General features: G+C 35.5%; 1 protein-coding gene across 1 annotated transcript; it reads right to left on the reverse strand.

Annotated features, from left to right (window-relative positions):
* Positions 1–14,585: 14,585 nt before the first annotated feature.
* Positions 14,586–15,954, reverse strand: LOC139849222 (uncharacterized mitochondrial protein AtMg00310-like). The gene is made up of 6 exons (XM_071838884.1): positions 15,939–15,954; positions 15,454–15,810; positions 15,280–15,372; positions 14,965–15,185; positions 14,839–14,900; positions 14,586–14,721 (listed from the first exon to the last, which is right to left on the reverse strand). The coding sequence occupies exons 1-6, from the start codon at positions 15,952–15,954 to the stop codon at positions 14,586–14,588; spliced, it is 885 nt and encodes a 294-aa protein (XP_071694985.1).
* Positions 15,955–17,057: the final 1,103 nt, after the last annotated feature.

A 17,057-nucleotide genomic window follows, 5' to 3' on the forward strand; every position in this document is an offset into this window, starting at 1 on the left:
CTATTACAAGAGTTTGATATTGAAATTCGAGACAAAAAGGGAGCAGAAAATCTCGCCGCTGATCATCTTTCTCGTCTTGAAAATCTCGAATTAGAAGTTCTAAATGAATCAGCCATACAAGACAACTTTCCTGATGAATATCTATTGAAGATAGATTATAAAGAAATCCCATGGTTTGCAGACTATGCAAATTATTTAGTATGTGGATTCCTTGAAAAAGGATTATCGTACCAAAGACGAAAGAAATTCTTCAGTGATATAAAACACTATTTCTGGGAAGATCCACATCTGTTTAAAAGTTGTCCCGATGGAATAATACGCCGATGTATATTTGGAGATGAAGCTAGTAAAATATTAAACCATTGTCACACAGGACCTACATGAGGGCATTATGGGCCTCAACTAACAGCAAGAAAAGTTTATGATGCTGGATTCTATTGGCCTACAATTTACAAAGACGCACACCTTCTTTGCAAATCCTGTGATGCATGTCAAAGGGCCGGAAAAATAAGTCAACGTGATGAAATGCCACAAAATGTCATCCAAGTATGTGAAGTATTTGACATTTGGGGTATTGACTTTATGGGTCCATTTCCAAAATCTCATAATAATCTATATATACTCGTAGCCATTGATTATGTATCTAAATGGGCGGAAGCAAAAGTGTAACACCCCAGCTTAACATGACCACAATATTGTCCGCTTTGCCAGCAAGCGCACGGCTTTTTCTTGGCGACCACACACGAGAAGCACTTTCCCAGGAGGTCACCCATCCCGGTAGTGCTCTCGCCCGAGCACGCTTAACTGCAACGTACTCGCACATCTGCTCTGCCTGTGATCCCAAAACGCGTTGTGTCATTTAAGCGTGAGTATTACATTATAATCCCATGATCACTCATGTGTGTGGGCAATGTGGGATTTGCCTAGGGTGTTACATTCACCCCCCTTAGGGACTCATCGTCCTCGATGAGGTTTGCCCCACCACCCCCAACGGCACATGAGTGGCTCTGATACCATTCTGTAACACCCCAGCTTAACATGACCACAATATTGTCCGCTTTGCCAGCAAGCGCACGGCTTTTTCTTGGCGACCACACACGAGAAGCACTTTCCCAGGAGGTCACCCATCCCGGTAGTGCTCTCGCCCGAGCACGCTTAACTGCAACGTACTCGCACATCTGCTCTGCCTGTGATCCCAAAACGCGTTGTGTCATTTAAGCGTGAGTATTACATTATAATCCCATGATCACTCATGTGTGTGGGCAATGTGGGATTTGCCTAGGGTGTTACAAAAAGCTCTCCCAACTAACGATGCACGAGTTGTAGTCAACTTTTTAAAACATCTTTTTGCAAGGTTTGGAACACCGAAAGCTTTAATAAGTGATCGGGGTACTCATTTCTGTAATAATCAACTTGAGAAAGTTCTTAAAAGATATGGAGTAACTCATAAAATCTCCACCGCATATCATCCACAAACAAGTGGACAAGTTGAAAATACCAACCGAGCTTTAAAACGTATTCTAGAGAAAACCGTAGGATCAAATCCGAAGGAATGGTCCATTAAATTGGAGGATGCACTCTGGGCTTTTAGAACAGCCTACAAAACTCCAATTGGAACCACACCTTTTAGACTTGTTTATGGAAAAGCATGTCATCTTCCAGTAGAAATTGAACACAAAGCATTTTGGGCTTTGAAAACATGTAATCTTGATTTACATGAAGCCGGACGTCTACGATTAAGTCAACTAAACGAATTAGAAGAATTAAGACATGAAGCATACGAAAATTCGTTAATCTATAAAGAAAGAACGAAGAAATGGCATGATAAAAGAATCAGAAGTTCAAAAGAATTTAAAGAAGGAGACAGAGTTCTTCTTTTCAATTCATTTCAAGTTATTTCCAGGAAAATTGAAATCAAGATGGTCTGGACCATTCATAGTCAAAAGAGTTTTCCCATACGGAACGATAGAATTGATAAATTCAAATGGGATTGAATTTAAAGTTAATGGTCACAGAGTTAAACATTACATACATGGTCCGATGGAAGTCGACAACGAAGTTAATCACAATTTCGACACCACAGCTAACTAAGTGTGGGGAGAATCAAGTCTTTATGGAACCCGAATGGTCTTTCCCTAGCAGACCCTAAAGAACTAGTCTTCTCCCCCCATTCTGAATTTTTATTTTTTTTAGGTTTTTACAAAATGAAGACTGCCTGTGAACTAAACCATGGTCTAATGCTACACGCTTTGATCACTAAACGTAATAATGACATACCACCGAGTGAAATAGTATCAGTAATCAGAGAAAGAATGGACGGAGTTAGAAAAGAATCCAGATGCGAAGATAATAAGTTACAATTTGGTAAAGAAAAATCAAAATCCGCAGCGAAAAGAAGAGCACGACACCTAGAAAGATGTCACAAATGCGGAAAATGGTCACATGGAGGTAAATGTTCAAATAATCAAACCTATTCAAATACCGAATTTGTTACTTTATGCAGAGACGGACCGTTCATATGTTTAGAAGAAAAGACACTGAATGCTCGAGGTTACGCCTATGTAGCCATGGAAAACCAATTAAACCGACTATCTTATGAATGGGATAGATCATATAACTAATAAATCTATTTCACAGGTATGTCTGTACAGTTTTTATTTTTATTTTTATTTTTAACCTTTTGATAATAAACGCTAATTTGTTCGCTAAAAAGTATTAAATTGGTATTGAATAAAATTAGGTTTGGCGACCGAAATTATTGATATCATTCAAAAATTTATTACATCACTGCGAAATTTAACGTTTATTCTTAAGGTATAAATATCTTTAAACAATCAACCCAAAATATTTCAAAAATTCGTCATGAGTTAAATTAGGTTTTGGAACCGAAATTACTTTACCGAAAAGAGGGGCGCATATTTTTGATAATATTTGATTGATTAAAGTGGGATAAAAAGACAAAAAGATTTTTAATTTTATTTTTACCATGTTTTTAAAATTAATATTTAAATCTTAAATTAATATTGTAAACTTTGTAAAAACAATATATTTAAAATTGTAAATATTTGAAAAATTAATATAGGTTTGGTGTGAATTTATAATATGAATTTTTAATTTTATGCATTTCAAATTTTAAGTTTGGTGTGAATTTTTAATATTAATTTTGAATTTTATATTTAAGTTGTGTGAATTTAAAAAATAAAAATTTACTTTATCTCATTAAGTTAAAAATATGATTTTTAAAATTCGTCGTAAGTTGAAGACTAGGTCTTTGAACCGAAATTGCTTTACCCAAGGGAGGGACGAGAACTTTTATTATCATTATTTTTAATCTTATTAATTTAAAGTATGCCAAAAACATTAAAAAACCCAAAAATCTTAGCTTTTAAAACAATCGCTACAAAAAGACAAATTTTAAAATTTTGTCGAGGGACGGACTAGGACATCGATCTGAAACGACCTCGTCCTAAACAACAAAGGAAACAAAATTTTAAAATTAAGTACTTAATTGTTTTATAAGTTAATGATTATATAAAAAAAAATAAAAAAATATCAAACTCCGCGACTCGCGGAGTTTGAAGTGTAATTCACCGCGAGTCGCGGAGGGATGAAAAATTAGAAAAAAAATAAAGAGCTGGAACAGATCAGTCCCAACCCCAAAACAAAAAAAACCTGCGAAAAACTGCACGCAAAAACCCGAAAAATACACCCCAAAATCACAATTTTTAACCGTTAATCACCAAATTTTTTACTAAAATCATGTTGAGAAGGATGCTATCTAGGAATTACTCAAGAAAAACGGTAAATTTCTACACCTAAACACCATTTAATCCGAAATTTGGTGTTCTTGAGCAATTTTTTCCCCAATTTGATTTTGATGCTTTTTAGTGTAATTAGGCTTAAATTGTTTATGTATTATGCTTGTATAACCTAGATTGATGCTGTTTAACATGATTAGAAGCCTTAAACTTCAAATTTTGAATAATCTAGGGTTTGTGTTCTTGAGCAATTTGGGGCTTTTTGATATAAACAGGTTATGGCCGATTTTTGTCATGAATTGTTGCTAAATTAAGTAGTGTAACATGTTTAGGTAGTTAAATGATCCAAACTTTGAGCCTAAACATGATTTTGAGAATTAAAGTGGACTTTTTCAAGTCTAAAATTCATGAACTTGATTTTTGAAAGATAATTCCATTTGAAACTTGTTTAATTGCTAGTAATGATTATTTTGACATGTTATTTGAGTTAAATGCTTATGAACTTGGCGAACATTTTCGTATATGCTTATTTGAAAAAGTGTAGATTTGATGAAAATATGAAAATAAGCTTAAGTTTGATATAAATTGATCATGTCATTGTAATTATTTTGATTAATGATTTTGCTGACACTAATGCATATTTGGATGCACAAAAATTGTGTTTGATGTGTTTTGCAGACTGAAAGGGGTGAATCTTCATCCCAAGCCCATAATGCTCCTGCTGAGAATGCGGAACAACAGGAGGTGGATAACTACTACAAGCAGGATATACCTCATCCAGTCATGACCTTTTCCGATATGCACTTGGAAGAGTTGCACCCGAACCTGAGATTTGACAGACTTTGGATAGATTATCCAAAATATCAAAGGGGTTTGCATACTCTTCATTCTAAGGTTGTTGAGGTACCGAGGGTCATAGAATGGGGACCCTTAGAAGCTGTAGAATTGGCCGGGCCAATTAGGGAATTACTTGTACAGAGGTATGGTAATTCTACTTTTAATGACTGGGTACGTTTATTCACCATGCGTAGACCTGTATATAAAGTATGGTGTGAAGAATTGTTATGTAGTATAGAGTTGAATGATCGGGTAGCTAGTTTAACCGATCGTTCTTTTATTAGATTTTTGTTAGGCGGTTCGATGCGCCACATGTCTTTACTGGACATGGCTCAGGCTTTACGTATATATACGCCTGAGGAGTTAGCATCTGCGGATTGTAGAGGGTTGATACTAAACGGTAGAAAGATAGATGAAAATTTTGATACACACGGTGTGTGGAGTCAAATGACAAGCCATCACCGTTTCAAAGGGGGAAATTACTCTTATTTGGATATAGATAGAGCCGAATTAAGAGTGATTCATAGGTTTTTAGCTAATTCGATTACACAAAGGGGTAAGAACAAGGAAAAAGTAAATGAACAGGATTTGTTTTACCATATGTGTATTCGAGACCCACAAAGCGCTGTAAGTATACCATATTGTGTGGGTTATTATTTATCAGCTATGGTTCGGGGGATGCGACCGCATAGCATAATAGGAGGTGGTATTTTTATTACTTTGATTGGTGAATATCTCGGTGTGGATATAAGTCGGGGGGGATTATTAGTAGAAGAACCAGAACCCCGCGATAATATAGGTTTAAATGTATACCATGGTGCGAAAGTTTTGAAGAGGCGAAATAAGGCCGCAGTACAATACCATGGTAGACATCCACAGGTGGAGAGAAACCAACAGCAAGGTAATGTAGGAGGGGGGAATGAGATGCAAGAAATGCAAAGGTTTATAGCTTCTCAGGAATACGAAAATGCTAGACAGAGAGCATTTGAAGATTGGCAAGTTCATCAGAACCAAATCATAGCTCATTGCCAACATATAGGTAGAAACTATATTCCTACACCGAAACCCATCTTCCCTCCCTGGTCTATAGAGATGCAGCCACCGTATCCTACGTATGACCCTGCCGAAGCATTCTATAGCACCTATGGTTATGCCTGGAACCCCTATTGGTACCAGTATCATCCCTAGTATACTTAGTTTTATTTATTCTGTAATTTGTAATTATTGATACGTTTAATACTTTTGTTAATATTGTAATCATTTTTATAATTATCTAACTTTTATTCTTAGATTTTAATAATTTTTGAATGTGGGGTAATATACCAAACTTCAAAAATATGTATATATGTTTGCAGTTTATCTTATGTACACAACAGGGTAAAACAACGCCTTTTCAAAGACTGGCAATAAGTTCAGCAAAAGCAACTAATTTTGACGACAAGATGCAAAATATATGTGAAATAACAACAAGACGGAATGAACAAATGATGTGCACCATTTATCATTCAGCAAACAAACGCCAATATATTTGGAAACTTTGGTAAAAATTTAATCATTTTCACACAAATCACCCTCAATAATTTAAATTATTTCTGATTTCTTGCAAATGAGGGCATTGCAAGATCTTAAGTGTGGGAAGGGGTTAAATTCTTTCGGATTTTAAAATTTTTTACTTTATACACTTGGTTACCATTAAAAATACTAGTAAAGCAGTAGTTGTATTAGAATCTAGTGCTCTCTGATAATAAAGAACAGCCCTGGTCTTATATACTGACTACCCAATTCTAGTAAAATTTTTCAAAATTTTCAATTAAATGAACTAAAAATCATGTTTATACATATTTATGAACGATAAAACTAGGTTTTAACACCGAAATTATTGTTACCTCAAAAAGGACATAAATTGAGAAACAAACCAAAATGTTAAAATTCATTTAAAATGGAATAGAGGACGATAAAAAGGAAAATAAAAGCCAAGTGTGGGAAAATTTACCAAGTTATCTTAAACATATGTCACATATATCTGTAACAAATAACTGAAAATACTTTTGCTTTGGACTAAACTAAACTGTTTTACCCGATGAAAGAAAAGAAGAGATGGATCTACACGATGAATCAATTCCATCATTAAAAGGAAGTAAAGTCTTCCGAAAAAGACACGCGCTTTTTGATTTAGGTCATGAAGTTGTCGTCCAGACCAGCTGTAGGTTGACGAAAAATCTAGAAAAGTCATCACTAAAATCAGCAGGAAATCCACGGACCTCAGCATTAAACAGGTTCGCCAAGTGGTCAGATTTATCCTAACCATGAGAAGGATTTATCTCGTACAATGGGGGGGGCACCATGCAAATTAGCTGGATAAGACTAATGAATCAGATCCCCAGAAAGGATAATCTCCTTAAAGATTAAAAATCAGCTTTTAAGACTGATATTACTCAATCCTTGAGATTGACCTTAAAGATTGAGAATTCAAACTCATGGAATTCAATGATATCTAAACTCGAGCTTGAACGAGAAAATATTTTGATCAAAATTACAAACCGATTTGTTTTCTGAAAACCCTATTTTCAATGCGTTCATTACCATTGAACGTAAAATCCTAGGAATTCACCTGGAATTCATTAGGTCACCTGAACTAAATCGGGTGTCAACCGTAAGAACGGTGGTTGCATAGTGGTAAAAGACAGGACCTTGTGCCAGACCGAAAAATCATAAGGGTGAGCTTTACTATTGCTCCTACCAAGGATAGTAATTGCGTCCGACACGTTATAGACCATAATTAAAAGCATATCAGGGGACATTGCCTTAACAGTTGCTTGTTCAACGCTTTCCTTTCAACCGGACGGTAGTTTACCGAAAGGTAATATACGGGACAAGTAAACTGGACGTGTTGCTTTCCAAATACAAGGTTAGCAAGTGGATGACACAAAACCGCAAGTTTTGAGCTAAAATTTTCAAATCTGAAACCCACCAAACCCACAAAAATATTTTGCAAACACCGGTAAAGGGTTATTCCGGAAAACTTATCTAGGGTAAAAACTAGATTTAATTTTCAAAAGATCAAATGTTTTCATAAAGATCCAATTTCCTTAATGGATCTAAATTTTTATAGTCATGTGGGACTGTTAACCATATCGTTACTACCATTGTTTATACCGCCGTATAGAAATCACTGATGTACAAAGTGTGAAGAATAAAGAAGTGATTCTAGTATTTCAAGACGATATTGCTTGAGGACAAGCAACGCTCAAGTGTGGGAATATTTGATAATGCTAAAAACGAACATATATTTCATAGCATTATTCCTCAAGAAAGACAAGCTTTTAGTTACAATTGTTCTATTTACAAGTGATATTCGTTTAAATAATAAAAGGTGAAGACAAAAGACAGATTCGACGAATTGAAGACGCAAACGACCAAAAAGCTCAAAAGTACAAAAGACATTCAAAGAGGTTCCAATTATTGATAAGAAACGTCTCGAAATTACAAGAATACAAGATTCAAAACGCAAAGTACAAGATATTAAATTGTACGCAAGGACGTTCGAAAATCCAGAACCGGGACTAGAGTCAACTCTCAACGCTCGACGCAACGGACTAAAAATTACAAGTCAACTATGCACATAAATATAATATAATATTTAAATAATTCTTATAATTATTTATATATTATAATAAATAATAAAAACCGTCGGCAAGAAAGACTCCAAAGGGACTGAGCTGTAATTTCATTCTCCGCGACTCGCGGAGTTTGAAGAGTATTTCACCGCGAGTCGCGGAGCCCCAAAAGTCGACTTTTCCTATAAAAGCAACCGAATTCTGATCGCAATTCATCATCTTTTTCTTCTTCTTCTCATACGTAAAATATATATATATATTTATAATTTATATTTTAATTTTAATTATAATTCTAATAATAAGGGTATGTTAGCGAATGTTGTAAGGGTGTAAGTCGAAATTCTGTCCGTGTAACGCTACGCTATTTTTAATCATTGTAAGTTATGTTCAACATTTTTACATTAATGTCTCGTAGCTAAGTTATTATTATGCTTATTTAAAACGAAGTAATCATGATGTTGGGCTAATTACTAAAATTGGGTAATTGGGCTTTGTACCATAATTGGGGTTTGAACAAAAGAACGACACTTGTGGAAATTAGACTATGGGCTATTAATGGGCTTTATATTTGTTTAACTAAATGATAGTTTGTTAATGTTAATATAAAGATTTACAATTGGGCGTCCCTATAAATTACCATATACACTCAATCAGACACGATGGGCGGGATATTTATATGTACGAATAATCGTTCATTTAACCGGACACGGGAATGGATTAATAGCCACTAGAATAATTAAAACAGGGGTGAAATTATGTACAAGGACATTTGGTATAATTGATAACAAAATATTAAAACCTTGGGTTACACTCAGTAGACATCCTGGTGTAATTATTAAACAAAGTATTAAAATCTTGTTACAGTTTAAATCCCCAATTAGTTGGAATATTTAACTTCGGGTATAAGGATAATTTGACGAGGACACTCGCACTTTATATTTATGACTGATGGACTGTTATGGACAAAAACCAGACGGACATATTAAATAATCCAGGACAAAGGACAATTAACCCATGAGCATAAAACAAAAATCAACACGTCAAACATCATGATTACGGAAGTTTAAATAAGCATAATTCTTTTATTTCATATTTAATTTCCTTTATTTTATATTTAATTGCACTTCTAATTATCGCATTTTTTGTTATTGTATTTAATTGCACTTTTAATTATCGTACTTTTTGATTATCGCAAGTTTATTTTATCGCACTTGTATTATTCGCAATTTCATTATCGTTATTTACTTTACGCTTTAATTTAAGTCTTAATATTTTACATTTGGTTTTAACTGCGACTAAAGTTTTAAAATCGACAAACCGGTCATTAAACGGTAAAAACCCCCCTTTATAATAATAATATTACTTATATATATGTATTTTTATTTTTATAAAAGTAAACTAATATAGCGTTAAGCTTTGTTTAAAGATTTCCCTGTGGAACGAACCGGACTTACTAAAAACTACACTACTGTACGATTAGGTACACTGCCTATAAGTGTTGTAGCAAGGTTTAAGTATATCCATTCTCTAAATAAATAAATATCTTGTGTAAAATTGTATCGTATTTAATAGTATTTTCCTTGTAAAAATATAAGCTATTTTATATACTACCCCGCTGCACATCAGCCATGGTCGATGAATACAAAGCCTTAATGGATAATAATACTTGGGTACTTGTATCGCGAACATCTAATATGAATGTTATTCGTAGTATGTGGATTTTCAGGCATAAAGTAAAATTAGACGGATCTCTATAAATATATAAAGCTCGGCTAGTAGGAGATGGGCGTTCACAAAATATTGGTATTGATTGCAATGAAACTTTCAGTCCCGTCGTCAAACCAGCTACCATTCGGCTAGTACTCTCCATTGCGTTATCAAAATCTTGGAACATAAACCCGCTTGATGTAAAGAATGCGTTTCTTCATGTTTCTCTCAACGAAACAGTTTATATGTACCAACCATATGGTTTTCGAGACACAACAAAACCAGACCACGTTTGCTTATTAAAACGCTCATTATATGGGTTAAAACAGGCACCTTGTGCGTGGTATCAGCGGTTTGCATCCTTTTGCTTCTTCTATTGGCTTCACTCACAGCTCGTCGGATCACTCTCTTTTTGTTTACACTCATGGCAATGACACCGCTTATCTACTTCTGTACGTAGATGACATCATATTGGTCACATCATCAAATGCTCTTCGAACTACTTTGATGTCTCTTTTTGCTAACGAGTTTACCATGAAAGATTTCGGGTCATTAAGTTACTTTTTTGGGCATTGCAGTCACTAGGACCACTGATGGATTATTTTTATGTCAAGAAACCTATGCGGAAGACATCATTCAACGTGCCGGTATGTCCACCTGCAAAACTGTCAAACCTCCGGTTGATAGCAATGGTAAGCTAAGCAGTCAGGCTGATCCATCTTACTCGAATCCCACAGAGTATCGGAGCTTAGCAGGTGAACTTCAATACCTCACTTTCACTCGCCCCGATATCTCATATGCCGTTCAGCAAATCTGTTTACACATGCACGATCTGAAAGAGTGTCATATGCAAGCACTACGACGCATCATCCGATATGTTCGTGGTACACTTTCTTATGGTCTACAGTTAACGAGATCTTCCTTGTCTTCTCTGGTTTCTTTCACAGACGCTGATTGGGGTGGTTGTCCCGATACACGACGTTCTACCTCTGGTTATTGCGTTTTTTTGGGAGGGAACCTTATTTCCTGGTCTGCTAAACGACAGCCTACAGTGTCTCGTTCTAGTGCCGAAGCCGAGTATGGAGGTGTTGCAAACATTGTGTCTGAGTCATGTTGGCTTCGCAACTTACTCTTAGAACTTCGGTGTCCCATTTCCAAAGCAACCATTGTATTTTGTGACAACGTAAGTGCCATTTTTCTTTCAGGAAATCCGGTTCAGCACCAACGCACCAAACACATAGAGATGGACATACATTTCGTACGCGAAAAAGTAGCTCGTGGTCAAGTTCGTGTGTTGCATATTCCTACTCGTTTCGAGATTGCGGACATCTTTACCAAAGGTTTACCTCGGGTATTGTTTGAAGACTTTCGAGACAGTTTAAACGTCCGTCCAATCTCCCACTCAAACTGAGGGGCTGTATTAGCTGTATAATATCGTGTGAATATTTTCCTTATTTGTATCATACATAAAAATAGCAACTAGAATCAAATCCCTGGCTTGTAGGCATTAGACGTGTTTGTTAGCATATGCCAGCCAATCGATTGCAGATATATATATACTTACACATGTCCTTTAGGCTAATTTTAGTTAATCTTTTATTGTTAATGTTAATATTAATGTTAATTGTAGAAAAGTATTATTTTTGTTAGGAATTAAGTTGACTAATATAATTATTAGATTTCAACGAAAATTATTAGGGATTATCACTAAAATGTCCATTTTTGTTCACCTTCTTGCGTTGGAGCCAAAAAAAAAAAAATTGCCAAATTGCCCGCGCAAGGTGCCTTGCGCCTTGCGTCCTTGCACCTGGGGGTGCCTATTGCGACCTTGCTTCCCGGAGACGCAAGTACGCAAGGTGCCTCTTGCTCATGCCTGATCGTTTTCCTTCAGACATTTTATCGAATACCTTATGTGCATGCACAAAATGTAGAAAATAATATATATTTTTTACATTTCATCGTTTTCCTTAATTCATATATAATTAAGGTCGCAAAAGGTATATAATTAGGGCACAACTACCTATTTTTAAAACAACTTAATTCACTGTTTTCCTTAATTCATATATAATTAATCTTTTTCTTACTGAGATTCAACCCAACTTTATTGTTGAAACAACTTTATTATTGAAAATGATGAAAACGATGAGATCCAAATAAGCTACATATTATTGAAACAACTTTAAAATTTCTTCATGTAGCTAGATATATATTTTTTACATTTTATGCATACACATAAGGTTTTTGATGAAATGTCTGAAGGAAAACGATCAGGCAGGAGTAAGAGGCACCTTGCGTCCTTGCATCCCCGGGAAGCAAGGTCGCAAAAGGCATCTTGCGTCCTTGCGTCCCCGTGAAGCAAAGTCGCAATAGGCACCCCCAGGTGCAAGGACGGAAGGCGCAAGGCACCTTGCGCGGGCAATTTGGCTAATTTTTTTTTTGGGGCTCCAACGCAAGAAGGTGAACAAAAATGGACATTTTAGTGATAATCCCAAATTATTATTGAAATACTTTTTACTATTATTTAAAACTTCAAGATGTGACTTTGAATTTTTCACTAAAATAATATATGCAAAAAGTAGATAGAAAAAAACACATTAGTGAGCACACCCGCTATATATATTCTTGGAAACTGACTCAAAAAGTGTAACACTTAGGATCACATTTTAGTGTCGAAAATACTATTGATTGTATTCTAGGGCTTCATTGTAAGAGGAAGGGTGTGTTAGTTATAAATACTCCTCCCCCGTTAGTTGTAAGGTTAAACCATTATATGCTTTCAACTATTGTTCAAGAGTTGTGAAATACAAGCTCAATTTTGCTTTCGTACTCTCTTGTTTCTCTCTCTAAAACTGAATCATGAAATCACAATTCTAGATGATGTTATTCACTACAATGTGGCATCAGAAAACAATCAATGAAAACTGAACGATCTTCAATCATCAGTTTGTGATTTCATGTTATGCTTTGATCAAAATTAGCCCAAAAGTGTTCGAAATTTCATTGTTCATCCTAAAACCCCAAATTTATAGTTCCCTAACTCCATAAGATCTAGGTTTGAGGAAGTAAAGAACCCGACTAGATTGCCTTCTTATAGCGTTTTACCTGAAACTGTATCTATGGTTTCTACATCACCTTAGACTAAGAAATCTGTTTCCCCGAGCAAAATAGTTTAATCTAGTTACAAGTTCTGAAAGTTACTTATTGAAAAAATGGTAAAATTATGGGCTATTGTGATCAATATGGTTGTTTCCATAGAAACTTAAGATACCATTCATTGGATCAAGGAAAACTCCACATACCAAAATTGACATTGTTTATTGTTTATAAACCTAAAAAGAACACGTTTTCTAAACACTTATTAGATAAAGAGTGGATAATCAAACGAGATGTTTCTGTTAGATGATAATAAGGCCCGTATCCGTTGGGCTTAGGGTCCACTAGGGTTTACTCAGGTTTAGAGAGTATGTACCTATAAATATTGCATTATGATAATATATTCATCACGGGGTTTTCATTGTGTAATATGGTATCAGAACATGTGATCTTAAGACCTAATACACCGCTCTTTTTGTGCCTCCCCCATCAATATTTATATTATCATAATGCAATATTTATAGGTACATACTCTCTAAACCTGAGTAAACCCTAGTGGACCCTAAGCCCAACGGATATGGACCTTATTATCATCTAACAGTTTCATCAAGTTCCTCTTCTTATACAAAACCAATCAAGTACCCTTTTCAAGAGTTACTTAAGTTTAAGCCACGGTCGGTGATTATGGCTAAAACAAATGATTTTAGTATCTCCACTAATTCTGTGAAAACTATTTTATGAGATATTTCGCGTATCAAACCAAGTGTAATTCAATGTCGATAAGTCAAATTAGCAATACCTATAAATGGTATCCTAAATCATTTTTGAAGTCATTTGACTTCATAATAGCTTGTCTTTATTTTAGTGGACAACCCGGTCTTCAAAATATTTTCAATCTTTCTAGTCTCTTATCAAATTCTTAGAACGTTTGTTTATCTATATACGATTTAATCATATTATAAAGGGGAGAAAAATAGAAATATTTTTTAAAAATGGACTTGTATGTATGTATATTCAACAAAGAACTCGTGTTTTTTTTTCTTCTGTTCCAATGCTTGTATTATCTTGTATATATTTTGTTTTTTTTTTTGAGTAAAGGGATTTTTTTTAACGGCAAGCTTGCATCAGCGTATCATTTATTTCAACGACACTCATCATTTGCACACACACACACGCGTTCGGGAGGAAACTCGAATCGCATTACAGGAACCCGATCCTTTAACCATCCCGAGGGGCAGGCGGACCGGGTTTGAATCCTGAATGGATCCGGGAGAAAACCCCCTGGGGTCAATCTGGATATCCATATTTCAGGCAGATTAATTAATAGGATGGGTAGAGCGAGGCTCGAACCCATAACCTAACCCCCAGCCCCAACACACAATGTGAGGGGATGCCGTTAAAGCAATGCTTCGTTGGCTTTGAGTAAAGGGATTATCCCGATGAATATTATTAAAAATAATAAAAGAATCGAAACAGAAAGGACCAGGAGCTTCAAGAAAGCCAAGAAGCTACAGACAAACGTCACAACCAAAAAACAAGACAGGCACGCAGGCCAAACAAACCAAAAATAAGATTACATGTGCCAGTCAGTCTTCATATCATCAACTCCTCTAGATCTCTTGAACCGAATGGATAACAGCTTTAAACGAACCGTAGAGTAGATATCATCAAACAGCTTCACTTCAGTTCTATGAGACTTCTTGAAAATCCTATTATTTCGCTCTTACCAAATGAAATAAACCGAGGCTGCAAAAACAAGTTTTGCCACTTTAATAGAAGACAGGTTATATGACCTGTACAAACCTAAAGAGGACGTGATCACTTGCCAGTTGTTGCTGTTAATGGGTAACCGGATCATACAACTAGCTCTCCCCCATACTTTAGAAGACTAGACACAATCAAAAAAACAAATGGGAATGAGAGTCTTCACAACACTTACAAAGAGGACAGACCAACAGAACGCCTTGAAGAATTTCCCATGATTTTAAATGTGTCTTGAGTCTTTCTCCCATAAGCAACCACATAAGAAAAGCGTGACGGGGAATACATTGAGAGAACCACACAACCAAAAACCAATCAAATTCTATAGCCCGAGGACGAATAGACTCCCAAACGTGGCTAACTGAAAACACATGTAATGAAGAATCATCTTTTTTCCAACGAATAACATCACCTGTGTCATGTAAAGAGACAGACAAATTCACTAGCTGTGGATATTTAAGGTCCCACCAATTCGGCCAGCTTGTGATGTGGGCTAAATCAGCGACCTTTAGCATTTGACTGTAAGCCAATCGCAGCAATATCCCTTCGAGACACCACCTCAGCAATCGGTCCTATTGATGACCAAGTGTCAAACCACGCTGAGGTGGTTTGACCATTACCAATAGAATGAAAAATAAATCATCGAACTAAAGGGCGTATGTTCAATATTTTTCGCCAACTCCAACTAGCATTAGCCGGAATAGGAACATCCCAAAAATGCCTATTAGATAGGCGATACGAGTGTATCCATTGAACCCAAAGAGTATGCTTATTAGAAATAATACTCCAAATATGAGAAGTCATAAGTGCTATATTCCAATACTTCAGCCTCTTTATCCCTAAACCACCTTCAATCTTTGGCATGCATAAGTCATCCCATCTAAGCTTAGCTTTACCCCTTTTCAAATCACCTTGACACCAAAGAAAACCCCGCAAAATTTTCTCTATGTCTTTAATAATCGCATCCGGAAGATTAAAAGCTGAACACCAATAAATTTGCATAGCCGTCAGAACAGAAGAGATAAGTTGAACTCTACCTGCAAATGAGAGGAATTTGTCCAGTCGTTCACTTTATTCTCAACCCTTTCCACCAACACCTTGCAATCACGATACAAAAGACGAGAAGACACGAGAGGGACTCCAAGGTACCGCACGGGGAGAGTACCTTCATCAAAAGGCATAATGTTCAAGAGTTGAGCTTTTAATGTTGGGGAAACATTATGTCACGACCCTACTTTTTCAGTTATCTTTTACCGTTTGTTATTTAACGTCCGTTAATTGGTATTCATGCCACGCCATTTCTATGACTTATATTATTATTTTAGTAATAATATATTATTTATTATATGTTATATGAATATTTGTATTCATATTTAAAGTTGTACGTTTCTACGTGTCATGGATTTTTATCCGACGAATCTTTTCGGTTTTCAAACCAACGGTCAGACTTTTGGGATTTTTAAATCCAAATTATTTTAAATATTATATTTTTATGTCATATGAATATATATAGTGTTTATATATTTTATTTGTCGCGTGTGCGTTATCTCACCGAATATTTAATCGTGTAGCGGTGTTTTCGCGTTTCGGGCTTTTTTCGGGCATTCGGACCACAAGGCTTCTTTCATTTGTCAACTTGGCCCACTAAGGGGCCCACCCCATTCTTAATTCAGCTGAAATTCCCATGGGGGGATTGGTTTTACCATTTTTTCAAATTAATTATCCTTAATTGCATTTTTAAACTACAAAACTAGAACCTAATTACATTTCATTATTTTTTCACTTCTTCTTCTCCTCCCTTGCTCTTTTGACCGCCGCCTACCTCCACACCTATCACCATCTTCTTCACAAAATTTATGTTAAAGATTTGGGGCTTTTGTTGTTTCCGGATTCTACTCTTCGTGCTCTACGCGATTACATCCTTTGTTCTTCGATTTGGGTATACCTATGAACCCTAACTTTTCAATTCTCATTCATTTCTACTGATTATGTATGTTTTTTGATGTTATTATGATACTATAGCACTTGTGTATTGTTATATTGATGATTGTATGCGTAGAAATGCTCAATTGTGTATGTTTTCAGTTTGATAAATTTGGACAGCGGACTGTTTCTTCATTTTAGTACATTTAACTGATGTTTTTGATAAATTAAAGTGTTTAGATGAGTTCCTCTCATCAATACATTGATTTTAGACTCTGGATTCATGTTATTTCGATTCCCGGAACTTAAGTGTTGGGAAAAATAAAAATAATAATCTGATGAGTCAAAAGTGTTTTGCAGT

Source organism: Rutidosis leptorrhynchoides, chromosome 5 (assembly GCF_046630445.1).
Source record: "Rutidosis leptorrhynchoides isolate AG116_Rl617_1_P2 chromosome 5, CSIRO_AGI_Rlap_v1, whole genome shotgun sequence".
Lineage (NCBI taxonomy): Eukaryota > Viridiplantae > Streptophyta > Magnoliopsida > Asterales > Asteraceae > Rutidosis > Rutidosis leptorrhynchoides.